The sequence below is a fragment of the Erithacus rubecula genome (assembly GCF_903797595.1).
Source record: "Erithacus rubecula genome assembly, chromosome: 5".
Taxonomy (NCBI): Eukaryota; Metazoa; Chordata; class Aves; order Passeriformes; family Muscicapidae; genus Erithacus; species Erithacus rubecula.
Genome location: NC_136687.1, coordinates 64660803 through 64687112, shown reverse-complemented (window position 1 = coordinate 64687112; position 26310 = coordinate 64660803). Strand labels below are relative to the sequence as shown.

Below are 26310 nucleotides of genomic sequence, written 5' to 3'. Positions count from 1 at the left end.
AGGCTACTTATTCCCAACAGATAAACTGATGGAACACAGTTGTTTGAAATCATTATGCTCCCCAGGACCAAACAACCCTGGATTAGCCATAAACCCTTTAAAATCCTGGGTCTGATGACCTATTTCTGCTGACTATCGTGTCCTCATATTTTGTTCTCTGAACCCATCCTCTGTACATAGTAATAAAGGAGCAGATGGAGCAAAAACATCTCCTGTATGGAGGTAATCTGCATTACGTGGCTCAGAACATGCACCCTCATCCAGTCCAACCAGCATGAAAGGTGACTCCTCTTATCTGTAGCACAATCCCTTTTTGCCTCTTCATTTCAGATACTGCTCCCTTACCTTGGCACAGAAATGGAACAGTATTCATATGACCATTTAAGTCACAGCCTGAGCTCTCACAGAGGACATTTGAGCTGGTTCCATATCCCAAAACACTTCCCAGCCTTGGCATCTCCAAGCAAGGGGCAAAGCCAGCCTGCACATGCACCTACACAGAGCAGTGCAGCACCTGTTTGCAGGAGCAGCAGATCACAGAGGTACCACAGCTCCTGCTCAGATGTGCAGCTTTAAGAGCACAAGTGCTAAGTTGGGTTCACATCTCAGGGCTCCACTAAACAGAGCAGATAGGCTCTTGGCAACTTGGCTGTATTTCCCAAGTGAAATCCTGTGAAATGTGAGGAACTAATCTCCTTCTGCACTTTTGAAACGACCCAACAGACACCCACATCTGAAAGACGTTTAAAAACACATGTTATGGGAGACATTTTTATTCTGAGACTTCCAACATGAAATCAGGTTAAAACCCACCCCCCACAGGAGTTACAGAAACAACAGCACTCCATCTAAACATCTAACAGCATTCCATCTAAAACACTAATCAAAAATTCAAAGGCACAAAATCTATCTGTACTCTCTTATATATAAAAAAGATGTAAGACTGCTGTAAAATCCAAAGATTTTTTAAGCAGGTTGCTATCAAACTTACAGGAAATTTTCTGTTAAATGCTGTTGATTTAAGTGTTTTTAACTCCTATACCCATCATTCCTACTGCATGTATCTATGTTCCCTGCTACTAGCCCAGTAACCTAATCCTGAAACTCAGAAAAGCACCCTGAAAGTATTTAGAGTTCAATTCTCTTCCTCCAAAAGAAAATAAACCTAAAAAGACATCTTACAGGAAACACACATTGGAAAATCATTTAAACCCAAGCTGAAGAAATACACAGAAGTATAATACACAGTAAAGTTTTACATTTACACTGCTCCTGGATCCACATTCCTGTGAACAAGCAAGAGGAACCAGTGGCCTCTTTCCCTAGGCATAGCCTCCCTCAAATCATGGCACTCAAAACTATTTTGGCCTCCCAAACCACCACACCCTTAAGTTGTATGGTACAACTGGGTTTTGTGCACACACATCCAGACTCCTCTCTGCTGTCTGCTCCTCTCCTCCTGCTGTTTCCTCAGTGGAGAGAGGTCTGTCTAAAAAAGTAACTCAGGCCATCCACGTCAGTCTCCTGTCTCTCCTGTTCACCTCCTCACTCGGCAAGTGAATTTAGAGACCTACATGTGGATGGGTGAACAGTCACAGCTGTTTGGGTAATCTTTATGCAAACACAGGAACAAGTTTCTCTCAATATAGAGCAGAGCTGATTTACAGCCAGTACTAAGTGCAAACAGGTCCAGGAAACCAGCATTCCAACATGCTTTAAGGAATTCCGTCAAAATTTGGTACCCACTAAAGCTGTCTAAATTTTAATATTTTTGTCATTAAGTGGAGCCTCTCATCCTTGCTTATGCTGGTGGTGCTGCTGCTTTAAACATAGAATTGGGTCAAAGTGTTTATTCCTTCATACTTAATCCTGAAGTCCATTTTCAACCAAAACTCCCTATTAGTCATCAATGGCAAACTAACATAAGGAAACGTGTAAAAAGTACTCATTTAAAATACAGAGCTATCTTTCTAGATAATATTTTATACATTTTTCTTAGAATATATCCAATCTGCAAAGTTCTTTCCCATTTTCTTGAAGTCTAGAATATAAAATATAATGTATGGGAGCTAATCTTGTCCTTCAGCAGGCTGCTGCATGCTTTCTTGTTTTAGACAGTCATCACCATTTGATCCTGTGAGAGGCATTATTATTGCTCTTACATGATTTATGGCTGCAAGTGCAAGAGATGGTGCAAAGATCCTGTGCCAAATTCCCAGATGGAATATATAACATGAGCCACACTGCCAAAGACTTGGAGGTATGGCTATATCAGGGTTGAAGTTTTGGTTTTGGGGCTCTTTTCTTTTTATTTTTTTTCACAGTCTTGTAATTCTGAAACAGAAGTCTTGGATAGAGCCTTGCCATTAGAAATGTAAATCCAGGTTAAAACTAATGACAGGCACCACAGAAATTAGGCCAAGCAGGTTTGAGCTTCAATCAACATAAGGCAGAAGATTGCCTTGTGAGTCTATTTTTCAGGTATTGTTTCTTCTGGTGTTGCTTTAATACGTGAACACTGCACCAAGTTCAAATTCAGTGTAGTTTGAAAGCATCTGCTGCTAAGTCCAACAATGATTGCAAGAGGACTGTACATAGTTTTATTCAATTACACTACTAAAAAAGTATTTGAAGACATCTTTAAACTAGTAACATTAACTTGATAATCTAGTATTTAAAAAAGAAAAAAAAAAACCACAAACAAAACAAAGCAAAAAATAAAAACAAGACAAAAAAGTCAAAATGGGATTTATTTGATGCTTTTAACCAAGCAACTGTGCTTTACTTCTGCTTATTTAACTTTTTTGTTTACTAGAATTGATTCAGCCTTTTGAGATTTTGGATATAACAAAGAACACTAAAACTACATTCTCCAATACTTTAATCCCATGTTTATAAGCATGGCAGAGCTTAACGATTAACCACTTAAAAGAAAAAAAAAAAATTTGCAAATCTGAGGCTGGCAGACCTGTAAACAACAACAGCAGAGTGCTTTACCTTCTTGTGATTCTTGTAAACATTTCTGTGGGCAAATCCCTTTCCACAAAGCTTGCATTTATAAGGTTTATCTTCACTGTGTATTATTTTGTGTGCAGTCACTTGATCAAGTCGTTTGAAGGACTTATTGCAAACCTCGCAGGTGTAGGGGCGTTTTTCTGCAGAAAATGAGTGGGGGACATTTAATCTCCTGTTTATACAGGGGGAGAAGATGAAAGGCAGAGACAGTCATCTCCTCAGAGAGATTTCTGCAATTAAGTCAACCCAATTAAGATTAAACCAATTAGAAAGACACCTAATGCCCTTTATGTTAGACAGTTAAGTCACTTCACAAAAGATGAGCCATGGTGCATCTCAAGAAATTGGCACATTCTTTGCAATACTCATTGCTAAAACTAAACCCTGATTAATTAGCTTAAATCAAAAGAGAATGACTTCAAAGAGGAAAACTGTGTTTCCAGATTACAAATGTGAAAGAGGGCATGACAGTTTAAATGTTTTAAAACTTAATTAACAATATACATATTAGCTTCCAAACCCAAAAGTTCCTATGCAAAAAACCTTTATGCTTCAACTGGTGACTGCAACTTAACTGCACTAATGCTCATCCAAAAGTGTCAAAAGAAAGCCAGGAGCCTCTGAGATACAGATTATGTTACAAGAAATGAGCTTTTGCTGTGGACTGATACCAAGAAAACTCTAAGCCTGTGCAGCTGTAAAAACCTGCATTTGTTTAAATGCTAATGCATTTGACAGAAAAATGTTTGTGTTTCCATTGTGTTGCTTGATGTTTCTAATCACTGGTGAGGGACACAGAAAATGCTGGATTTGCAGTGACCAGAAATCCTGGCAGAGCCAACTGGTGCCACACTGCCAAACCTACAGATGGGAAGCTCCCTGCTCACAGTGGCCTGGTGCTGGCACAGGGAACCTTCGTGGGTGGTCTGTGGATGGGGTGGCCCATGAGCTGCTCTCCTCCATGAGCCCACTAACACACACACAGATAAACAGGAAAACACAGTGTGCAGCACAGATCACTGACAGCACACCCAGCTCCCAGCCTCTTCTCCTCAGTCACTGGTTTTTCACCTCCTCTCTAAGCCATGCAGCAACCTTTTGCCCCACCCAGCTCGATGACCTCATCTACCCCAGCTAGCAGCACAAAAGAGCCAGACAAAGCAGCAGGAGGAAGAAGACTACACCACTTCACTTGGAAAGGCTGGCTTGGACAGTTTCCTCAGAAACTGAGATTGGCTTACCAGCTCAGGACAACACAGATTTCACTGAGCTTTCCATAAGAAACGAATTCAGGTAAAACTCCACAGACATGAAATCCATATGCACACTCATACAGACAGCTCTGTGACATTCTGTACATTACCTGAATGAGTTATCATATGACGCTTCAGCTGGTTTGCCGAAATGAATTTCTTGTCACATTCTTGACACTCAAAGATCTCATGGACCTGCAAAATGTTTTATGACCATTAAATGTGTGTCTAAAACAAGACCATATCTCTTACATAGACATACATAACTTAGATAACAGAATCTAGCTACTTATTAGCCAGTAACTATACTAATACTCAAGAATATTCTGTGATTTCCCTCTTGCTCCTCCCTTGTTGAAAAACATCACCTTCCAAAAAGTAAAAATACATGCCAACAAAAAAAATCATCATTACAATTACACTGCAAGTTTGTATAATCTGTATTTCTAACTACCAGATCCATTTAAAATATCATTTTAGGAAAGCATTAAAATAAAAACAAATGCAGACTAACTTATCAGGACATTTTCTTCTAGTCAAGTCAATAACACAGAAACCACTTCATAGCTTCTGTCAAAATTTTAAAAAACAAGTACTATCACACTCTTGCAGGATTGTTTCTCAAAAGCTTTGTCTCAAACTACAAATGCAGTACTTTCAACAGCACATTACAGCATTTAGGACGAAATGCTGGAAAAATAGGAGCCCATTGATAGCAACTTCTGGTAAATAAAAATTAAAGATTGCCCAGTAGAACAAAACCTTGTTCAGTGTTAAACAAAAAGGTCAGAAAATAACTTAAAAGAGATACTTGAAACTGGCAGGTTAAAAAAACGGGGGGGTCAGGAATTGGGAACCATAGAAGATTTTTAAGTGTGACTCTACTCATACCAATTTTGCAGGAAGTCCAGCTCTACAAAGTTTAAAAGTTCAGCAAGACTCAAGGGTTGCCTGTTTTTGGCAATGCTGATGATCCTGCCCCACTTGCTAAAAAAGGAAATTGATTAAAGCAAACAGTGTGAGTACTACCATGTGCAATCTCCTTCACTATCTGATATAAGTGTGTAAATCTGGAAAACCCATTTTCTAGATACTTTAAGAGAAAAGCCAATCAAGAAGAGCAAACGTTTTATGTACAAAATCTTCATGGTGATTCTTAAGGCAAGTGCTCAGCTGACATGATCACACATTTGAGAAACTTGTGTGTCACAATATCTGTCCAAAATTATAACTACTGAAATAGAACAAGCATTTAAAAAAATGGACACACTAATCAGGATATTTGCAAAACCTGTGCCAATGTGTAAAACTTGCAATAATATGTGGCAAGGCACACCATGATAAAAAAATACAGCTCTATTAGACAAGAAGTGCAGGGCATACTAACACAAGCAAGGAGAAAAACAAATTAAAAAGGAGGAGCCCCACCATTTCCTTTGCAAAAACATATTTTAATTGATATCATTTTTATCCTCAATGGATTCAGGTTATAACCAGGGCATTATTAAAGACTTACAGTTAATCTGATAAACAGTACAATGCAGCTTTTTGCAAAAACAGATTCTCCTGGGTTTTAGTGATTTATCAAATTAATCTTGCAGAGACTTCCTTTGGGTATAATGGATTCAGAATCTCATATTCATGGTCCATCTGTATTTCTACATGAACACCCTTATTTCCAATAGATGCTTTCCCAACTGTTAACCCCTCCTGTTCTGGTTATAAAAGATTATGTGAACAAACAAAAAGATATGAAAAATTTGCATTTGAGGAAGAATTTTTTTTTACTACTGCATAACTACAATAGAAGTAACTCCCCTAAGTGGTTATTTCGAAAAGCAGTAAGAAAATTACTGTGTTTTGTACAAAAACTAAAGGGTCACTAACCTATTCTATGGTCTGTATGTATGCTATGATTACATAACACAGTGTTTAAGAATGCTGAAGAACAGCAGGCAGCTCTGAGTTAATGCTGGAGTGCACAAACACATTAGCATTTGGTAAGAGATGCATGAAAACTTCAGGGGAATACTTGGCTTGAGCAAGTGTTACTACAAAAATAAATAGGCACACTAAACCAGGTTGGCTTTGTAACCATGAAAGAGATGACCCAAAGGCTTGCATTACATTACAGCAGCTTTCAAGTGACGTGGGCAGCACAGCCCCACATCTCAGGGAAGTCAGTGCCTGCTGTGAGTCAGCCTTCATCTCACTGACCTTTCGATGCTCCTGGAGATTTGCTGCTGAGGAACATTTCTTATTGCACACTGAACACATCAGCTTCTTCCTAGAATTTCCTGAAACAGAAACAAAACACCACCAACATCTTAAAGAGGAAGTGCTAAGAAAGAACCCAAATATTTCCACTGAGCCTGTGACTTTTCACAGATCATTTGACTGACATAAGATTTTTACATTTGTATCCCATCTTCAAAGTGCTGTGTATCAGGAGTTCTCTGTGGGTGTCCAACAAACCAGTCACTGGTGGAATGTAAATTAAGAAAACCAGAACAATAAAGAAAAAAAAACCTTTCAAATAGATGTTATCATACACCACCAATCCCACATGGAGAGCACAATTCACAACTGAGAACAGCTCACTTGGCAACTGAACAGTTCATTTCATCCAGAAATCAATAGAGGAGTTAGTGCAGAAGTGACAAAAAAGATCTCAAACTTAAAACCATTCCCCATTTTTGTTTATTTAGAAAGCATTAAGTATCCTACCATATAAAATATCATTAATGGTCTTTAGCTGAACAAAACAGAGAAATTGTATTAGCACAAGATCATGAATTTAAACCTTGTCTAAAATGAAAATTACAAAACAAGCTATAGGTCAGCTGCCAGACATTTTCCTTCCCTTTTCACAGCTGCTTTAAAAAGTCACAGACCACTTAATTGAGTTTATCTGTTACTTACCTTTAGAGATTCATTTTAGTATCCACAAAGCTATTTTATTACAAGACAAAGCCACCACAAACCTAATTCTTTGTTTATAATTTAAGACGCCCATGCAAGATATTTCTTAGCTTAGGTAAAACACACCCATACTACACTGACCAGCAGAAACATTATAAAAGTAAAAACTTCTAAAACCTATGTACACAAATTGATACATAATACAGGAATACACTTAGTCTTTCCATATGAAATTCACATACTACTACATAACTGACAAAAGCTAAGCCTAAACACAACAGTGCTCATGGATGAAAACAATTATTACTGATACCAAGAAAAGAAGACAATCCTTTGTAACAATGATTACAGAAAGGTTTCTCTACCCTGCAAGAGTTTGGCAGCAGAAAGAGACTGAAAATCTTAAAAAGCATCTCAGTGCTGTCGCCATCAGCTGAAGCCTGTTTTTTGTGTACTCTGGAATTCTGCTGTCCCCATAAATAATTATATTCCTTTGACACGGAGAGGGGACACAGAGAGAGAGTGCAGAATGACAGAACTGAGATCTTGTGGATCTGAGAGAAGTAGTTTGCCCTTTCTTGAGAAGAAAGTCAAGTTTGAGTGAAAGCTATTTACAGCACACAAATATCAAATCACTAGGGCCTAAGAGGAGCAGTGAATGGTCTGGCCTGGCTTCTTGCACAACATATGCTACAGGATTTTATGCAATTCTGATTAGGCAAAGAAAAGACACCCTACTGTGTCCTGAAAATACCAGAAAATCAAGAACTCATCATTTCCTACAGCAGCTTTTGCCAGTAGTTGATTTTCCTCACTACTGGAACATTTTGCTTCATCTACTCTTTGCCTAGTTTAAACTTCACAAGATTCCCAGTACATTTTCTGCAGGACACTAATGATTCATGTGGCCTAGAGTAATTTCTCCCTGGGGATGGAGGAATAGTAACTCTTGCAATTAAGTTACTTCTTAATTTTCTATTTGATACAAATGAACCATTAAAAAAGTAACCAAACACAATGTTTACTCTGACTTGCAAATTTAAGACTAGAAACGTGTCAGAGGGGTTTTTTCTCTGAAGAAACATTAAACTCTTCCTTACCACTGTGAACATTTTCTTTGTGTTTTTTCAGGGCATCCTTGCTCTTGAACCTCTTCCCACAGCTATCTGCCTTGCATATGAACCTGGCATCCCCTCTGCATGCCTCCTTGTGCTGCTCATAACTACATGGGATAACAAAGAGAGAAAAAAAAACCCACATCAGGCAGTGTCTGCAGGAACCAGAGCTGTAGCAAGTACTCAGAGTTGAACACATGCTGCACTGCAGAGTTCCAAGGCCACCTCATGCATTACTTACAGCAGAGAGGAATGAAAGCATTTGAGTCCTTGCCCTGTTAGGATTCCCAAACATTACCAAGCTTTTGGAAAGCCAGCATGCAAAGGGAGGCCAGCAAGGACACGACAGCAGTCCTGTAACTCGGACACAAAACCTCGATTCTGAGCTGAAGGCAGTATTGCAAACAGAGCACTGGAAACTTCTTGAGGAGTCTCCTGGGCTGATATTCTCTGTGCACTGAAGGACACTAAGAGACAAATAAAGGAAAAACACAAAGTAAGGGCAACAATTCTACAATTTACACAGGCTTGCAGCAGCTACAAACTGTACAGAGCTTTACAAAAAGTAATTAAGAGTATAATAAAAAGTAATATATCTAATTGCAAGAAAACACATACACAACAAAAGAAAACCAGTTATGCTTCTGTGCAGAAGAAAAATTCTAAGATATACAACTTCAGTGACAAAACTGCATATTTACACTCTCAAGGACAATAAAGATGTGTTCTTAAATCTCACATCTTTAATGTTTCTATTTTATTTTTCCATCACCAAAATATTTAATTAAGCAAGGATGAAGCAGTAATTTTCCTTCTTTTTTCCCTAAATCTTGCTTTAATTCTGTACCAGCATCCACAGCTTGAAAATTACACCTCCTAAACTGTTCAATATTCCACTGATGGAGACTAGTGATGCTGACCAAACTGCTGCTATGGTCTGGTGTACAGTGTATCACTTTAACACATAATAAATTGTCAATATTTTTGCAATTTCCATTGAATTCTACAACAAATATGAGAAATTAAGACATTAAAAGACTTAAGCAAAGGGTAAGGGTGTAAATACAGATGCATAGAAATTAAAGCTTAGCTTGTGATTAGGCCAAAATAAATAAAAGATTGAATGAAATTGATCCAATTGAAAAAACACCCCATTTCTACTCACTGTCTTTGTAGAGCTTGTTTAACAGGGAATTTCTTTCCACAGTTTCGGCACTTGAATTCCTTTTCCTCACTGGGTTTTTGGTGCAAAGTCTGCAGATGCTCAGCTAGGATCTCCTGGCTGGCAAAACTGGATTCACAGTTTGGGCATGCATGGTCCTTTTTACAGGTGAGGGGATCTGCATGATTGGAAGCAAAACCAATGTAAAGGAGTAGGTTCCAGTGTTTTTGGTTACATTAAGAGAGACTCTCTGCCAGAAACAGATTGTGCAAAATGGTGGCATGAAACTCACAAAAAAAACAATGTCTCTGAAAGGATTACAGATAGCCTATCTTAAATGGATTACCACCAGCATTAGTGAAAATGGATGGAAAGTAGCAAGATGGGTGTGACCAAATTAGTCATTCATCTTAATCAGATGCAATCAGTTGTTCATAAATTCATCTTTGATAAAGATGCTGAGAATTCCCCAGACAGCTCAGCTCACTTTCCTTTTCTTAGACATTTTACCCTGGGATTGGCTCAACAGCTTTATGGGAAGGTTTATTTCTCTTCCACCTAAGTAAGAAAGAGTAAAAGCTCTTAGAGCAAAAGCTCAGCATTCATAAGCCTGTGTGTCAGGTGAAACAAACTCTGTCTTTAGTTCAAAAATTAATGGTCACTAGTTAGGAAATAAAGACTCACTCATTCACTCAGTAATTCACAAGACTGGCTGCTCCTTATAAGGCAAAGAAGCTCATTTCAAACCCAAATAAAGAGATAAAAATAATGCAAAAATCCGGGTTAAACCCCAGGGACTTTCCAGTTCCCTGGTCCTATATCTTAGTCCTAATTAAGAGCTAGTGTTCTCTTTCTTCATTACCACTTTTAAGCTCTCAAGTTACCCTATATTTTACATATTGCAGTTTTTTCACCTGCAGTTTTTTCACCAGCTGGCTGCACTTCTTTATTGCTGCCACTGTCGTCATCTTCCTGGATAACAGTTCCTTCTTCTTCTTCCTCTTCCTCTTCTTCCATGTCACTGTCCAAGTACCCAATCAGAAGTTCTGTGTCTGTTTCAATATCTTCCACAGCCAGATAGAAAATATTTTCCCCTTCCTGCAGCAAACAGGAAGTAGAGGCAATAAATAATCATGTCAGAAAAATAAAAATCTAGACAAGTATGAGACCCTAAACTGATATGATCCCTCAGCCAAGGAAGAGTTGGCTCCATTCCTCAGGGAGCACCATGCTACAACAGCCTTGCTAAGACATCTTTCCCAGTGTGGTTGCATGGACAGGGTGCATTTGTATTCTGCTATTTTGGGAATACTCCCCTGCCTCACCTGTGAGGCTTTTCCACTATTCCCTGTAGTTTAGACCAAGGTGGAGGTGGCATTGAAGTCCTCTCCTGCCACACTCTACTTGGCAAGAATTTCAGGGTATGAAAAAGAAGTATTCGAGGATTAGAAAAAGAGCAAAATTTTGATAACCAACACAGTTTTATCTCTCTCCCCAGCTGACTGCAGGAATTCTAACACAGCTTTCAGCAGCATGTTTACATAGTGTTATTTTCCCCTTCTAAGATTCCCAGCTTCTCCAACAGGCTTTCACCTCTGGTCAGTTATCTTCGCTATCAAATTAGCTGACACGTCTGGAAAATGCACTTTAAACCCTGTGCTGGTTTAAATCAGTGCAGATCCACAAAAGGCCAAAGGATTCAGTCCCCATTCTGCACAACAGCACAAATCACATAATGATAGGCTCCAAAAGCTTCATGATAATGCCTGGACAAGCTTCCAAAGAGCTGCATAAGCTAACAGCTTTGGGCTTTGACAACACTTAACTGAAGTTACTAAAGCTAGCACTATGCAGTGTGGGGAGGAATCTGGACATCTGTCCCCAAAACTGATATTCTGTAAGATAGAGATAACTTTTTTTTTCTATATGTGAACCAACTGCTTTAGGTACTGCTCAAAGCACTGAAGGAGACTCATTTTTATGCAATGAAGATGCCAAAATTCTATCATAAATCTTAAAGTTATCTGCTAAACACCCAGAAAAGCTAACTGAAGCTACTTTGCCCTGCATCTAGCCATATATTTTGTAACAAGCTTCCTTGGATAAGGACAAGATAGTGATTTTTAATTTTTGTAATACACTAAGATTAATTTCAACTGTCAAGAGGGATGTAGTGTTCCTTGAGGTGCAGGAGGTCTGTTATATTTTACACAAGATACTGTCACACAGGAGTGAAACCTACTTAATTCAGCAGACTTGATAGAGCTGCTGCTTCCAAGGATGCACCACTTTTCTGTCCTTATCTCAACAGCAGCATTGAAAAACAAAAAAATATTACTATTTTTTTCTCAAGATCTATTCTGCAGTACAGATATCTATCAGCACACCAACCTAACCTCTGCACACATCTACAATTTGCTGGGTTTCATATGTCTCTGTCAAGTTGCAGAAACCTTTAATTTAGTACAGCCTAAAGTCAAAGCAATTCTCTTGACACGAGGAAAAGTAAAAGATTTTTCTACACTCAGTCTCCACTTAGAGAGGATAAAACCATTGGGGTAAATCTCCAATACATCACTGTTTAGGACAACCTTATTCTAAAAGCAAGACAACAGCATGAAGAGAAGAATATCTCTATTACTGGATTGCCAAAAACAATAATGAAAATAATTTTAAAATTAAGGATTTTGCAAATCTGAAAATTAAAAGAAAAAAAAAAGAAAAAGTCACATATCCCAGGCAAAAATGAAGCCCTTAGTACTAGGAGCTGTGAATGTTTGAGTGCTTTGGGTTACATTTGCATTGGAAAGAAATGAGCTTTTGGTGCTAGCCCAATCTAAACTCATTTCTCCTCCAAGGTTAATTTGTTTGGCTTTCCCATCCAAACAAATGCTAACAGCCAGGTATTCAGAGCACTAATTAATCAAGATACACCCACTTGCTGTAGTAGCTCCTCAAGGCAGCATTTTGAGTGAAAGCAATGGAAGCTTTCCAGAAACCACAAAAGAATTTACATCTCCCCCTCCAACAGCAGCACCTGCATGAATCACATTAAACTACGTGCATGCAGACACAGTAAACATAGTAAAAAGTCTTTTAATTATTTTAATAACCCTCCTGTTTCTAAGAGCACACCTGCAATCATTCCACCTGCCCATGTGCTTAGACCATCCTGGCTGTTTTCCTAACACTCATCTGCAGCAGACCACAATGGTCCTTGGCAGAAAACTCCAAGTGTTTCCTCATCATGGTGGCACCACAATCTCTCTTCATGTTATTCCTGGTTTATGTTTTTCTCACTGCCACCTTCACTGTCATCTTTTACAGAAATTCAGATTATACCACATCTAAAATGCAGCACCTGAACCACACACACACACAAGATCCAGAAGCTCCAGTTCTTTCTCCTGATCTATTCCTATGGTGTTATATTGCATGGCAAGGCAGAAAAGCTCTGAGACACAAATGTGAGACTAAACAGAACACGAGGCTAAACTACCACAGCAATTCTGACATTTCTCCATACTGCAGTTTTCAGTAACAGCTCCCAGTGAAGGACAGAATATTTTCCATCTGAATATTCTGTATTAGGGTAGGCTTTAAGGTCCTAAAAAACCCTATGAGATAATTTAGCAAATTTTTATGTTTCTATAATTATCTTTATAAAGAAACCCACTGGTATATTCCATTAAAACTTCTATTCAGAAGTTCAGGTCATTTACTGGAAAGATAATAATGAACCTTAATTGTTCACACCGCTCTCTCTTGTGAGCCTTACTTGGCATTTGCTACCAATGACTGTGCACTGATGAGATGTTAATCATACCTCCTGTATGAGAGCCTTTCATATCTGGGACCATAAGGAGGACAACAAATTTCACCAGAAATGAACTTTTGTTTTCTTGGGACAGAAAAACATAATTTTTTTGTCTGGTCTCAAAATAAACTAAAATTCTTTTGTCAAGGACATGGAGGTTAATCCTTGGGGGGAAAGTCATCTCATGATAAAAAAGCAGAACAGTAATTTTAAGAAATGCTGGCAAATAATTCTCCTTTTCCTGATTATTTGCCTATTTGGATTACCTCAGCAAATACCTTAAGTTAGCCTGAAACAGCATTCTGTAAAGTATACATTTTGAGAAAAAAAATTCACAGAGTCATGTAATTCTTATTTATGTGGGAGTGGAAATTAATTTACTGTGAAACTTAGCTGTTAAGAAAACAAAAAAACAGATAGCTAATTTCTTTAGTAATCTCCAAAAGAACAACTGGAACTGGAAATGTATCCCTGTCTATGTTGTGTCCTGTAAAGTCACAGAACTCTTCCAAAAATGAGCAATTAAACAGACTAAAACTCTTCAGCTTGAGAGACAAGCTGTCAAATTAGAGTGAAAAGATAACAAACACAGAATTCCATAAAATCAAGGATGGCATAGAAAAACAAAATAACTATTCACTGTTATATCAGAACTAGGAAATCAAGTGAAATTAAGTAGTGTCTGGAAGAAAAACAGAAGCATATTTCAACATAATTGAAGTGGTAGAACTCATTACCACAGAGTGCTGCAAATAACAACTATAAAAATGAAAAAATAAGCTGGATAAATTCAGATCAACAGCAAAGACAAGAAAATTATCTTTTTTTATTAATTTCCCCTCAGGCACTACATGATTGTCCTATCAGATAATTAGGTTGTTCAATTTTCTGTTTTCTACTCACCTATTTTCAGCACCATACTTACTTTCAAACCCGTCACACTTTCATAATCAATTATATAATATGTTATATTCATTATATTATTAATTTTATTGAAAAATACTGTAAACTCATTATTCTTCTTTACACACACCTAAGCCCATACCCAAGTTTGGCATGAAACACACACAGGTATCTAAATAATTAGCTCATAAACCTTTCAAATAGCATCAGATTCCAAGGACTTTTCTGGTCTTTCGCCCTACCACTCTTATTTGTGGTATTATCTTAAGCACAAGAGTTCTCACTCTTCTAAAGAGAAAGGCAGAAAAAGAACAGCAGTTTGCTACTTTCCACAGATCTTGCCATTTCATTACAAGACACGAAGGCCAAAGAGGAGATAAAATTAGGGAATGGTAGGAATGCACCAAATCTACCTGGATGGCTGCCAGGTTCTTCTGTTCCTGGGATGGAGCCTCATGGACAAACCGCAGCCAGTTGGAATGGCGAGGGTTGCTGGCATCCAGGATATAAAGGACCTCGCCTTTGCTCCCACGAACCTGAAAAAGGAGGAAAAAAGTAAAAAAAAAACCAAGCAAAATTTAAATTAAAATAACAAATACGTCCAGGTTTTGTTCACTCAGTGAAAAAAAACACTTTTAAAAAAAGAATTGTGCAGACAAGATACATCCATTTCCATATAGAACCTTTTGGCTACCATACAGATCCATATAATTAATAAGTTTTGACAGAATTCCAGCTTACATTGAAAAAAGGAAGATAATAGGAAAAAACCTTAATATTAACTAAGTCATTCTTCCCCCTCAAAACACAAAGACATACTGCTGTAAAAATACATCTGTCACTGCCAAAACCCCGTTTGTTTCATTTTAAATAACAGATCACTTGAATCACCACTGATCCAGACAACAGAGAGCCATGCAAAAAGGTCGTACAGTCACACTATTATTCCATATGATTTATTTATATAATGAATGGGTTTTATTTTCCATCTGTCAACAAGAAGTATCCAGGGCAGGTATTTCCTAAGAGCTAGGGAATTTGGCTATGTAAGATCAAAATTAGATTGTCTTCGTGGCTTTGTGTATAAATTGCTCACATTCTTGCTATATTTGTTTCTAATAGAATGCAATATCATATTTCTTCAGTATGACTGCTTCAATTACCTATAGATTTAGGGTATTATTAAAAAGACAAAAGCTGTACTCCATTACAATAATAGCTGGTGACAGTATGTTGTTCTCAGATTAAGCAAAAAAGAATTACTGTAGTTCTGCAAACAAATAAGAATCTTCAAAATTCATTACTGCTCTTCTGAAGGAAAAAGGACACATCATGAAAAGGTGCCAACATTGGAAACTTTAAAAGCTCTTACTTTCCAACACATGGATTAACCACAGTGAAAAGTGTCAAACCTACACATTGAAAAGCATCTGGAAACAATATCATCTGTCTAAGCAATGATGGTTTCCCAGAGAGGCCGTGGATGTCCCATCCCTAGGAGTGTTCAAGGCCCGATGGGATGGGGCCCTGATCTAATGAGTGTCATCCCTGTCCCTGGCAGAGGGGCTGGAACTGGATGGACCTTAAGGTGCTTTCCAACCCAAACCATCCTGTGATACTGTAATAATCACCCAGTTCTACAGAGGCTTGGTGCTTTAACTACCAGAGCACAAGTTACAGGAGCCAACCATGGAGATCCTATAAAGGCTTCCATCAGATCTTCAGCTGGAATGAGAAGCGATCCAGGTCCTATTATAAAAACTATACATTACATTAGCTAACTTTTCATCAATTTTGCTTTATTTGCTTGATCCTTAAATTACACAAGAATAATTTATGTTTGCTTCAGTGATACACAGTCATTTCAGTTATGCTTTCAGAATCTCTGCCAATCCATAAAGAGATGCCAAACACAAAGCAGTGCTTTAACACATAAGGAAATTATGGATAAAAGAATACGATAAATCCTTTAAAAACATTCTGTATTTTCTACTGCTTTTTTCACCTCATAAAGAAATAATGCTGCATTGAATACACAGATGTGAGCATGGAAAGTCAAGAAAAAGTGCAAAAACACGTACTTAGCATGGACTAGGCTGGTGATATGAACCAATCCTTTTCTAGTTGCATGAAAAGGGAGTTTCCTAAATAAACTGATGGCAACAGATCCCAAACCTAGCACTTAAAACCAGCACCTAAAATGAATGCATGTATCCACATTATGTACCTCAAACTGAGGTGCCCAAGAATTATCTTCTTGAGAATCAACACAAAAGATGTCACTGAAGGAATAGAGTTTGGGAACTTCAGATACAGATGTGTCCCTGCTCAATGTATAAACTCCATATATGAAACCCTTCAGAGGCCTAAATAATCCCTAAGTTGTGGCAATGCTCACCAGCAACAGGCACTACTCCATCTGCCAGCCTTTTATGCTACAGTGAAATTATCCCCACATTTTCAAAATACAACATCCAAATGTGTCACTTATGCTACTTCAAAATCTTCACTAATGTATTGCAAATGCCACATACCATGCACACCTGGCAAGAGAAGAAGAGCAAAACTTCACCACAAGTAAGGAGATGGCTCCTTTTGGTGAGGGCAGTAAACACTCTACCTGCTTTCTGGAAACCATTTTCTAAACATTTCTAAATCAAAAAATCTATGTTCATCAAACAGTCATGTAGAGAAAACCATTGGTTTCTTCACTGCTTCTTTTTTGATTAGCTGAAAATATGATCTTTATTGTTGTAGCATAAAAGAGCTAGATCCAATACTTCTGCATCCCGAGCCCAAACCATCATAGAGCTCACTGCAGAGCAGAAACTCACATTTTAACATTGCTGGAGAAAGCATTAAAATAACTCCAGCAAAAGAAACCTGAGGCAGCAACTGCTGATTTGCTTACTTGGTAAGAAGTCTGGGACAGAGACAGCATGTGACATTTTCCTTCAGCCAAAACATACAGCAAGTTTTCCATGCTAATGAAGCTCCTTCTGGTGCATGACATTACCTGACCCTGCCAGGGACACAAGGGTACAGGAAGCTCACTCCTAGACTCCTAGACAAACATTCTGTGGCGCTTTCAGGAGCAGGGTTGAACTTCCCTTTCTCTGGAATGATACCCAAATCTCCTTAAGCCAACAATGTGTGATCTTCTATAGTAAGGTCAGACTGGAATATGAACACCTCAACCTTAAATATATGCCATAACTGAAGATAACACTCTCAGCTACTTCCAGAAGTAGATCCTTCTCACCACCAAAACCAAAATATCATTAATGGGCCTGCTCCAAAAGTCACTAAAATTAATACAAAGTCACACATTTAACATGGAAAAAGATGACTAAAACCAGTTTAAGGAAGTTGATTATAACAACATGAATAACTACTCTGGACACCTATCTATCCCATTTGAGAACAGTTTATCAAAATTGAAATTCTAGGACACAGACTTGCAGCTGAGATAGTGCACCAGTTTCTGATTTGTGTAAAAGCCCACATCATTTAAGAAATGAGAAAAACCAAAAGTATTTCTGAAAATTAAACAAAAACTCAACCAAAAACATATAAAACAAACAGTTTTCAATGTTAACAGTATTTAAGGAACAATGACTGGGAAGGTAGCATTCATACAGAAAATATAAAGACTATATTGATCAGAATTAGATTTATAACATTATATTCACCTTGACTGCAAACACAGAATTCATCTAATTAAGTTATATTATATCATGAATGTATGGACATATTTTGACTTAATGTCTTGTGTGTGAGAGCCTTCCTATGCCAGAAGCACATTTTATAGGCAAGATATCAAAGAAAGAAGAAAAAAAAAAAAAAAAGAAAAAATCAGAAAGCCACCAAAATACACCAAGCTTAATGTACTTGACTTCTTATACCTCAATCCTAAACACCACAACTCTGATCTGAAGCTGGCTGTAGCCAATAGCAGGTTTTCTGTTGCCTTCACTAGTTTTCAGGCAGGCTTATTTAACTGAAAACAACTGTCACAGCAAAAGTGATGAGAGTTAAGCAGCAGAAATGTAAAGTTCATTTCATTTTCTTATATAAACAAACATAAACATTGGCTTCCATTGAAAGACTGATTTCTGATCTCTTTGGTTTTAATGTAACAATGAAGAAAACATGATCCTGGCAGGCAGACAGAAACCCAACCTGAAATATGCAACATTCAGCATTACATGGTGTATTATGTTCCATCCAACCCTGACCAACATTTCTTCATGGTATGTCAGAGTATTTGAAGAAGGACAAAATCTTTCCAGCCCTCCCTGTTTCAACATTTGCCAAAGTCATCACCAGAAGTATATGCCTGCCACAATCCAATAGGAGTGAAATGAATTCCCCTTCCTTGGTTAGGGATAATGAAGAAAAGGAACTGAACATACACAAATGAACTGATATCTTTCCCTCACAAAGGCACATCTGAGCTTCCAGAGCAAAAACATCTGTGAACCTTTAATACCTGAAGATTATTTCCTGCTTGCCTTTAGGCACTTGCTTCTCCAGCAAATACACACAGTTCAAAGCTGCTATGCCAACTTTACTAATAAACACAAAATATTTAATCAAGGTGTTAGTAGGATGGTAAGAGTAATACCAAAATACTCAATTCATCACCAGCACAACACTCAGAGTGCACGGGGATAACACAGGTTATCACACTGGTGGAGGTTTTTTTAACAGAAAGAAAGCACAAACCTTGTGGTACATTTTCTTGGCTTTTTATTATCACTCTTAACTAAATGGTTATCACAGATTTGTTTGGGGCTTTTTTTCCCTTTCATACCATTCATAAATAAAACATTTCAGCCTGTAGCTCTTCACACAGATAACAGCAAGATCAAGGATGCTTCCCACCCACTGGAATCTTCCACTTCCTCAGAATCTGTTAAATGAGCAAGTATAAACCTTTGATTTCTTCACAACTGTGCATGTTAAAGGCAGAGTAATGGCATTCTGCTCTATTTAATTTAAAGTCTAACATCTTCAGAATTTACTGAACAAAATCACTGGGCTCCATAAATGTTCTGGGTGCCACGTTTTCCCTGAGACCAAAGGAAAACAATGCGTGCAATTCCGTCTCAACACGATGCCTTGAAGATGCCAACTCCCAATGCTGGTCTTGGAGAGAAAGGAAGGGCTTGATCAAAACAGACCACATCACAGAGCACTACTCTGCACAGCTAGAAATGCATGTGGCAAACTTCCTCACAGAAAAATATTCCATAAAATTGAAGCCTGGATCCCAGGCATTACATGCCAAGGAAAGAAATGTTGCACTAATGCCCTTTTTTTCCCTTGACTTGCAAAAAGCTTCTACTGCTTAAGGCTTCTTTCTGAAGGTGTTCTCTCTGAGAACATTTTTTTTTTGTCTGCCATCGGACTGTGAAGTCAGGCTTTAGTGTGCCTCCCACCAATAGCCTTCAAATTAATTATTTTTAATATCTTTGGTACAGCTGACTACACACAAACTTGGCCAGTTTCTGTGCGTGCCTCCCACAGGCTCTGGAATAACCATCTACTTGGGCTGTTTGAGTCTTACTTTCTGCATTCCTGGTCTCAATTTTCAACTTCAGACTACTCCCAGCATGATTTAAATTATATTATAAAGCTCACGTTCAGATCAACTTCAGTAAACATGAACAACTTGGGTTAAAACATTCAGGAAGTCATAAAATTTGGTATGCAGGAATCTTTTCAAGGCTCTCAAAACTAGGTTACCGTAAGATATTTATGAAATTATTTTAAAACAGCTCATAAAAACCTCATTTTCTGATTTGCTGTCAACGGGGTCACATTAGTGTCACCAATAAATACATGTATTTGCCCTTTCTTTTCTGTCATGCAGAAACAAATAAATCTCATTTAAGCGTGAGCAGTGAGCAATCTGGAAAATCATAAAACTTTCCAACAAACCTGAAGGCCTTCCCATTGCTGTAATCCACCCACTGTCTGTTCTGAAAACCTTCTTCTAGCACAAGCATTTTACTGATTTAAAACAACCTGCAGAAACCTCAGGAAGAGCCAAGTGAGCCAGGGCACATTAACATGTACTGTACTCAGCAAACATCTGTAATAAAAGCACACTGCAATGCTCTGTTTTCAGCTGGGAACAAACAGGATGAAATGGGTTGCTCTGAGTACATAACCCATAAGGCAAAGGGGAACAAACTGTCCACACCTCTTCTCTGGGAAAGGGCATTTGGGGCACACCCCTAGATTAAAATAGAAAAAAGAAAGGGAAAAGGAATAAACAGGGTGGAGATAGCACTCACCTAGGAATACTTCACCACTCACAATATTTATACTGAGTTTGGGTAAAAAGAGATGGGCTTTTAACATTCTCTCAGTCATCATTCTAGTGTATGGAATCTATTTGTAGCTCTGCTAAGGCTACATCAAAACTCTGCTCTCTTCATAAGCTCTCAGTGATGCTAATGCCAGAGATTTTTCAAATAAACACGTATTTTGTGGAAAATGAACTGACAGTACTTAAAGTCAGATGTCAAACATAAGCTTTTCTTGTACAGTGCAGTTACAGTTCTTCTTCCAGTACTAACCACAGAAAGGTAAAAAAGTAAGAAATGCCCTCTCCTCAAGGTAAAGGAAGACTAAACCTGCATTCAACAGAAACTGCTTGGCTGAAGAAACAACAGAAAAAAAGAAAAAAGAAATTCTGCTCAAAGAACTACAGCAGCAAATAAAGATTACAAAGACAGAACAGAGGCATCAGATAGAAGGCATTTTTAACAAGCTGGAAATGTTGTTTTTGCCAGTATTTTTCAGTCCATGTAATCTCCTCAGGCACACACAGGTACAACAGGAGCTAGGATGGGTTATGTACCTAATTACAAGAACTGATGTGTAAACTGCTGTTCCTACCTAATGCATATAGAGAAAATAAAAAGCTGCCCACAGCACCAGGCTTTTATTTTGCTAAAGACCTCTCACCTACTTATTGCATTAAAACTGCTAAAATTTTAAAACTTCTCTTATACAATTTGCCAAATCCCAACAAGTGTCACAGCAGGAAATGTTTCATATTACAGCAGAAGGAAGCCATAAGCTGGTACCTGTTCATCAGCATAAATCAGTATCTCTGTAACTTACAATCTGCTTCCCAATTCAAATTACTTCAATTTTTCTAATTTTTTCACTTGTTTTAATGATTTTTCACAGTGCTATTATATTTCTATTTGGCTTGACTTGATGTTTTTTCACACTTCATTGATCAGAAACCATCATTTGCTTTTTCTTTAGTTTTAAAGAAGCCAATTCTCCTCCACCCAGGCAGCATAATTCAAAAGCACTAAACCTCACTACAGGACCTTTAAGCTATGAAACAAAATAGAAAGGATTTGTTAGTGTAAAAGTTAATTCTGAGAACACTTTTTGGGAGGTGTGATGATGTCACTTTACTCACTTCCCACATGAGCCTGCAGTCCGTGTTCTCATCCAGTTCTTGCGGCATTCGCTTCTCCCCTGCAAAGGGGCCAAACTTTTCACCCTAAGAAACAAAAGAAAAAGAATCAGTGGGGGGGGGGGGGAAAGAAATAGGCAAGTGAAGGACCAAATTCCAGCAGAGGAGCAATTTTTAGCTTCAAACAGAAAAGGAGAGTTTTCCTTTATTGTCCTCCTACATGCCAATAAGGTGCACATCCTTGAGGGCTCAACTTGAAGCTCATTCCCATTCTTCTCATACTCTGAAGAATCTCATAAAACCATACCTTCCCTCTGCATGCTTATTTCTCCTTTGGGAAGCAGGATTTTTCATTTTCTTAAATAAGGCTGAAATTTACAAGTCAAATTTCTTACACTTCTTATAAAATTTTCAGGAAGCACCTTGCAACAGGCATCCAACTAAAACAAAGAACTTGGCAAGCACCGGGTTTACATTAGATTTATTTGTGAGATTATTTGCAATGTTACTTTTTGAAGTCCCTCAAATCAAAAGACTGAATAACTGAGGGCTTGATCATACAGAGAGATTTGTTTAAAAATGTAAGGGAGTATGCCCGTGCTTATGAATTAATTTGAGCCTTCATAAACAAAATTAAAATGTTCTACCGCCTGCTAGTCATAATACCAGCTGTGAAAGCATCCATTGATATGTTCTTCCAAAAGCATTTGGCATCAGGGATTTTTTTTTCCTGCACAGACGTCACAGGAGCAGCAGGGCAAAATAATTAAATAGGACCTTCTTCCTCCACAGGCCCAACTTCCCCCCATTACACACTGCTTTGTCCCTATCTGCAGGGACAGGCCCAAAAACTGGAATGTAGGATGTTGTGTTTCTTCAAGCAGCATTCAGATCCAAAAGCACTTCTACTTTCAAGCATTTTAAGAGATTTTAAGTGTATACTGAAAAGCAACTTCAGTGTTTCTTTTAAAAACAACAGCATTTTGGTTTAATAAAAAGTATTCATCTTGTCAACATATCTCTTCTTCCAGGCACATTCCATACACCCAGCAATAGCTTTTCTTCCTGCTTAGATTTTACAGATTGCCTACAGGTAAAGAGAAAAAAGTAGAAGAGAAAACATCCAGGACTGCTCCTCTTGGAAACAGGAAATCACATTTTTTTTAAAAAATAACAGCTTGTATTTAAAATTAAATCTCAAGTGGTAATAAACTAAGGAAAACTGGCATTGCAGAATGAGGCAACAGAACTGAGGAACAAATTTTTAAATGTGCACAAAGAACATTTCACTACAAGGAACAGCAAACCAGAAGGTAAAATCACAAGAACAGCAGAAGCCAGCAAGTGGAGCCCAGAGCAACAAAGGAGCCAGACAGAGGCAGAGACACTAAAAACTGGCACTCTGGAGCTTCATATCCTTACTTCTCATTGATTTCCATACCACCCTTCATCATTCTGCTGATAAATAATGTCAGAGTTCCTCCCCACCAGCTTTTCAAATCTTGGGATTTAATACTCAGGTTGAAGCTTCCTCCTCCTCTCACCTCATCAGCAAAGAAGATGGAAATTGGTAAATACAGTTGTATGTGTACAACACCTACAGTGCTAATTTCACCCATTGCTGAAGCCTACAGCACCACTGGGATGAAGCTCAGGAACAGCTCAGAACAAGAAACACCACACACCATTCCCATCTCAGAACTCCAAACAGGAAATCTCTACTGCAATAGTCAAGCACTCAAGATTTTCTAGAAGCTCAGAATGATGGCAAAAGCAAAATGTCCAGCTCTGAACAAGCATAACAGAAACTGCAGGTGATGCAGATTTCTAAGCATTTTTTATGGCTTTTCAAATTTGGGGGGAAACCAAAGCCTAATGTCTTGGTCCAAGTGTAATTATTTGCTTAGCCTTTCAGACCATTTTCTTTACACGTATATGTACATACACACATTGTTTCTGGCTAATAAATATGTTGTTATATACCAACATACATTAATCAAAAACATACTCAAGACTTCATCTTCCCCTCTGATCAATAAAAGCAAGGCATGCACACAACACAGTCTGAAGGCAGAGAAATGATTCAGTATATAAAAGCACATTTTTCCAATGGTGAAAAAGCCATTTTCAACAGCTGCTTTCAAAAAGGCAGCAGTGACTAATCTTCCAGTTGCAGCAAAACACTGAGAAATGCAATGGCTCTCTGATGATTACACCAAGAGCCTCATCATGCAGCCTGAGGCCAGCTCATGAAAACAGAAGGTACACGGGAATCACAGATTTGTTAAGGTAACAAAACAAAAAGTTTCCACCTTTTATGATTACAAACAAAATCTTGAAAGCCATGCACACCCGAAGGTGCATAAGCAGCTGGTAGGCAGCAGCAGTTCAGAATGTATTACTACCAAAACTTTGGTAATAGCAGAATCTTCAGAGGCCTCCACAGTAATTGGAGAGTTGGTATTGCAATTTCTGATTGTAAGATCACCCAATTATTTTCTTTTACTTTCAGTTCAGACAACAGCAATTGTGTGACAGCAACAGAGAGAAATCAGTGCAGTATTTCCTACCCAGCAACTTACTTACTTTACAATAAAGTGCCACATTCAACACCTCCTCCCAGTACCAAAACTCCACGGAATTAATTTAACAGCTATAAGCTACTCTTTATCACAGCCACAAAGTGTGGTAATTCTGCCTCATTAGCAGACAGGGGAACAGGTTAAGAGCACTTCAGGTGTGAATTTTCTTTCCGTGGAAAAGAGTAACATGCAGCCTGGCTGTGTTCAATGTATCACATCTGTTATTTACACACCCACCCTTCTCCCAGCAGAGAACACGGTACTTAGGTCCCCAACAAATTTTAGGAGCATTGTTTTAATAAACCACAGAGCAAGTCAAGAGTTGGTTCCTCTGCCTGTTTTTCTGACCAGGGCTTTGCACACCACAGCTCTGTGCCACCAGCACAGAGGGCTCACTGCCAAAGGACAGGTCTGAAACAAACACTGTCACCTCCTAATTGAACAGATCCTGCTACAGCTGCCTCTGCCTTTCCCTTCTGCAGCAGGTAGAAGTACACACCGCACTTGCAACACTTTTTCTAGGTGGTTGCACAGCTCTGACCTCACACACTTCTCCTGTGTGAAGTTCCTAAGTAAAGTGGAATAACTCAGGCAGGAAAATGCTCCATTTGTCCCAGCGTGCAGCTGTAATGGTTCAATTGTCAGCAGTGTAAAGGACAGAAGCTCAGACCCGCAGCTCTGAATTGGGGATGCTGATTCCCAACAATTTCACTCCAGAGCTCTGTGAATTTCAGAGTCCGGCAATTAACAAATGCTGACAGTGTCCAACCTTCCTTGCTGTGTGAATCCACAAAGTTCTGAAATGAAACTTCAGAACCTCAGCTGAAGAGTATTAATAATTAAGCCAAATTGTGTAAAAATGTTCTCCTTCCAGCCCCCGCTGTTAACATTCAGGGACACCTTAAAAATGTGAGACTTCCACCCCATCGTGTCCAAGTCCCGTGGGTGAAACCACTGAAAAATGAGGAAAAAAATCACAGCCAAAAGAAGAACAAAGACAGAAAGAAAAACGTACAAAACTCAGAAAAGTGTATAGTAATGATGGGTTCATAGTCTTGGTATGCCTTTATGTGTCCTAACAAGCACCTGGACAGTCTCAGCTGGAATTTCATACGACCAAGACACTTTCAATTATGAGGTGTGAAGAGGCATCACCTGGTTGGGGTATGAGACTCGGTTCAGCTGAATAACATCGTTCAGGGGCCCGGCTTTACTGTGCCGAAAGCAGGAATTAAAGCGTGGTGCGGCGAGGCCGGAGAGCCGTGAGGGGGGACAAGAGCCCGGAGCCCCGGCAGCCCCCTCCCCTCAGAGCGGGGACCCTCAGGGAGGCGGTCCGCCGGGGCAGCCCTGCCCTCAAAACTGTGCAGGCACACCGACCGAGTTAAAAATAAATAAAAAAAATAAAAACGGGGAAAACAAAACTCCTCGGAGCAAACCCTCCTCCGGCCCCCACGCCCCTTCCCGGCAGCGCCCCGGGAGGCTCCTCGTACCGGGACAGGGGCAGCGGGCGGGCGGCGCCTCCCCGTGAGCAGAGGGAGCCCGGGCGGGCACAGCGCGGCTGAGGCCAACTTGGAGCGGGGCAGAGGGGCGGGAGAGCCGCCCAGCTCCCCGGTGATACGTGGCAGCCGCTCCCCGCCGGGCCGGGCCAGGCCGTTTCCCCGCCATCACCCACCTTCTTCACTCTGCGGGCCGTGTAGAGCCCCATCCCGTCCTGCACCCGGGACGACTTCAGGGCGAACCTATCCGGCACGTACATGCCCAGCATTTTTGCACCGGCCGGCTGCCGGGGGAGAAGGAAGCGGCTTACGGGGGCACTTCCATCCCACCGGGCCGGGAGGGGGCAGGAAGAGGGGCTGGATGCGGGGGCTCCGCCGGCTCCTGAGGGGCGGGGCCAGCGCGCGGCCGGGCGGGGCGGGAAGGGCCGCGCGACGCCGTGAGGGGAGCGGCGCCGGCGGGACGGGACAGCGGGTCCCGCTCGGATTTCTCCCCTTTTTTTTTAAACATTCCACCAATGCGTGAGGGCGACTTCGCTTCGAAACCAAGTCATCCGTCGCTTTCGGCGGTTGGTTTTGAGGGAACGCGCGTCTAAAG

General features: G+C 39.4%; 1 protein-coding gene across 2 annotated transcripts in view; it reads right to left on the bottom strand.

Moving 5' to 3' along the window:
* Window positions 1-26043, bottom strand: part of PRDM5 (PR/SET domain 5) — a 54576-nt gene extending 28533 nt beyond the window's left edge. The window contains exons 1-10 of one of the 2 annotated variants that reach the window (XM_079307390.1): window positions 25892-25988; window positions 21641-21724; window positions 14601-14723; window positions 10382-10565; window positions 9471-9645; window positions 8680-8772; window positions 8291-8412; window positions 6486-6565; window positions 4379-4463; window positions 2998-3155 (exon numbers count right to left, since the gene is read on the bottom strand). In XM_079307390.1, coding sequence (XP_079163516.1) covers window positions 2998-3155; window positions 4379-4463; window positions 6486-6565; window positions 8291-8412; window positions 8680-8772; window positions 9471-9645; window positions 10382-10565; window positions 14601-14723; window positions 21641-21724; window positions 25892-25984 — 1197 coding nt within the window. In that variant the 5' untranslated portion in view covers window positions 25985-25988. Of the gene's footprint in view, window positions 1-2997; window positions 3156-4378; window positions 4464-6485; window positions 6566-8290; window positions 8413-8679; window positions 8773-9470; window positions 9646-10381; window positions 10566-14600; window positions 14724-21640; window positions 21725-25891 lie in introns of both variants that reach the window. The other variant, XM_079307391.1, reaches the window with a different exon arrangement.
* Window positions 26044-26310: the final 267 nt, after the last annotated feature.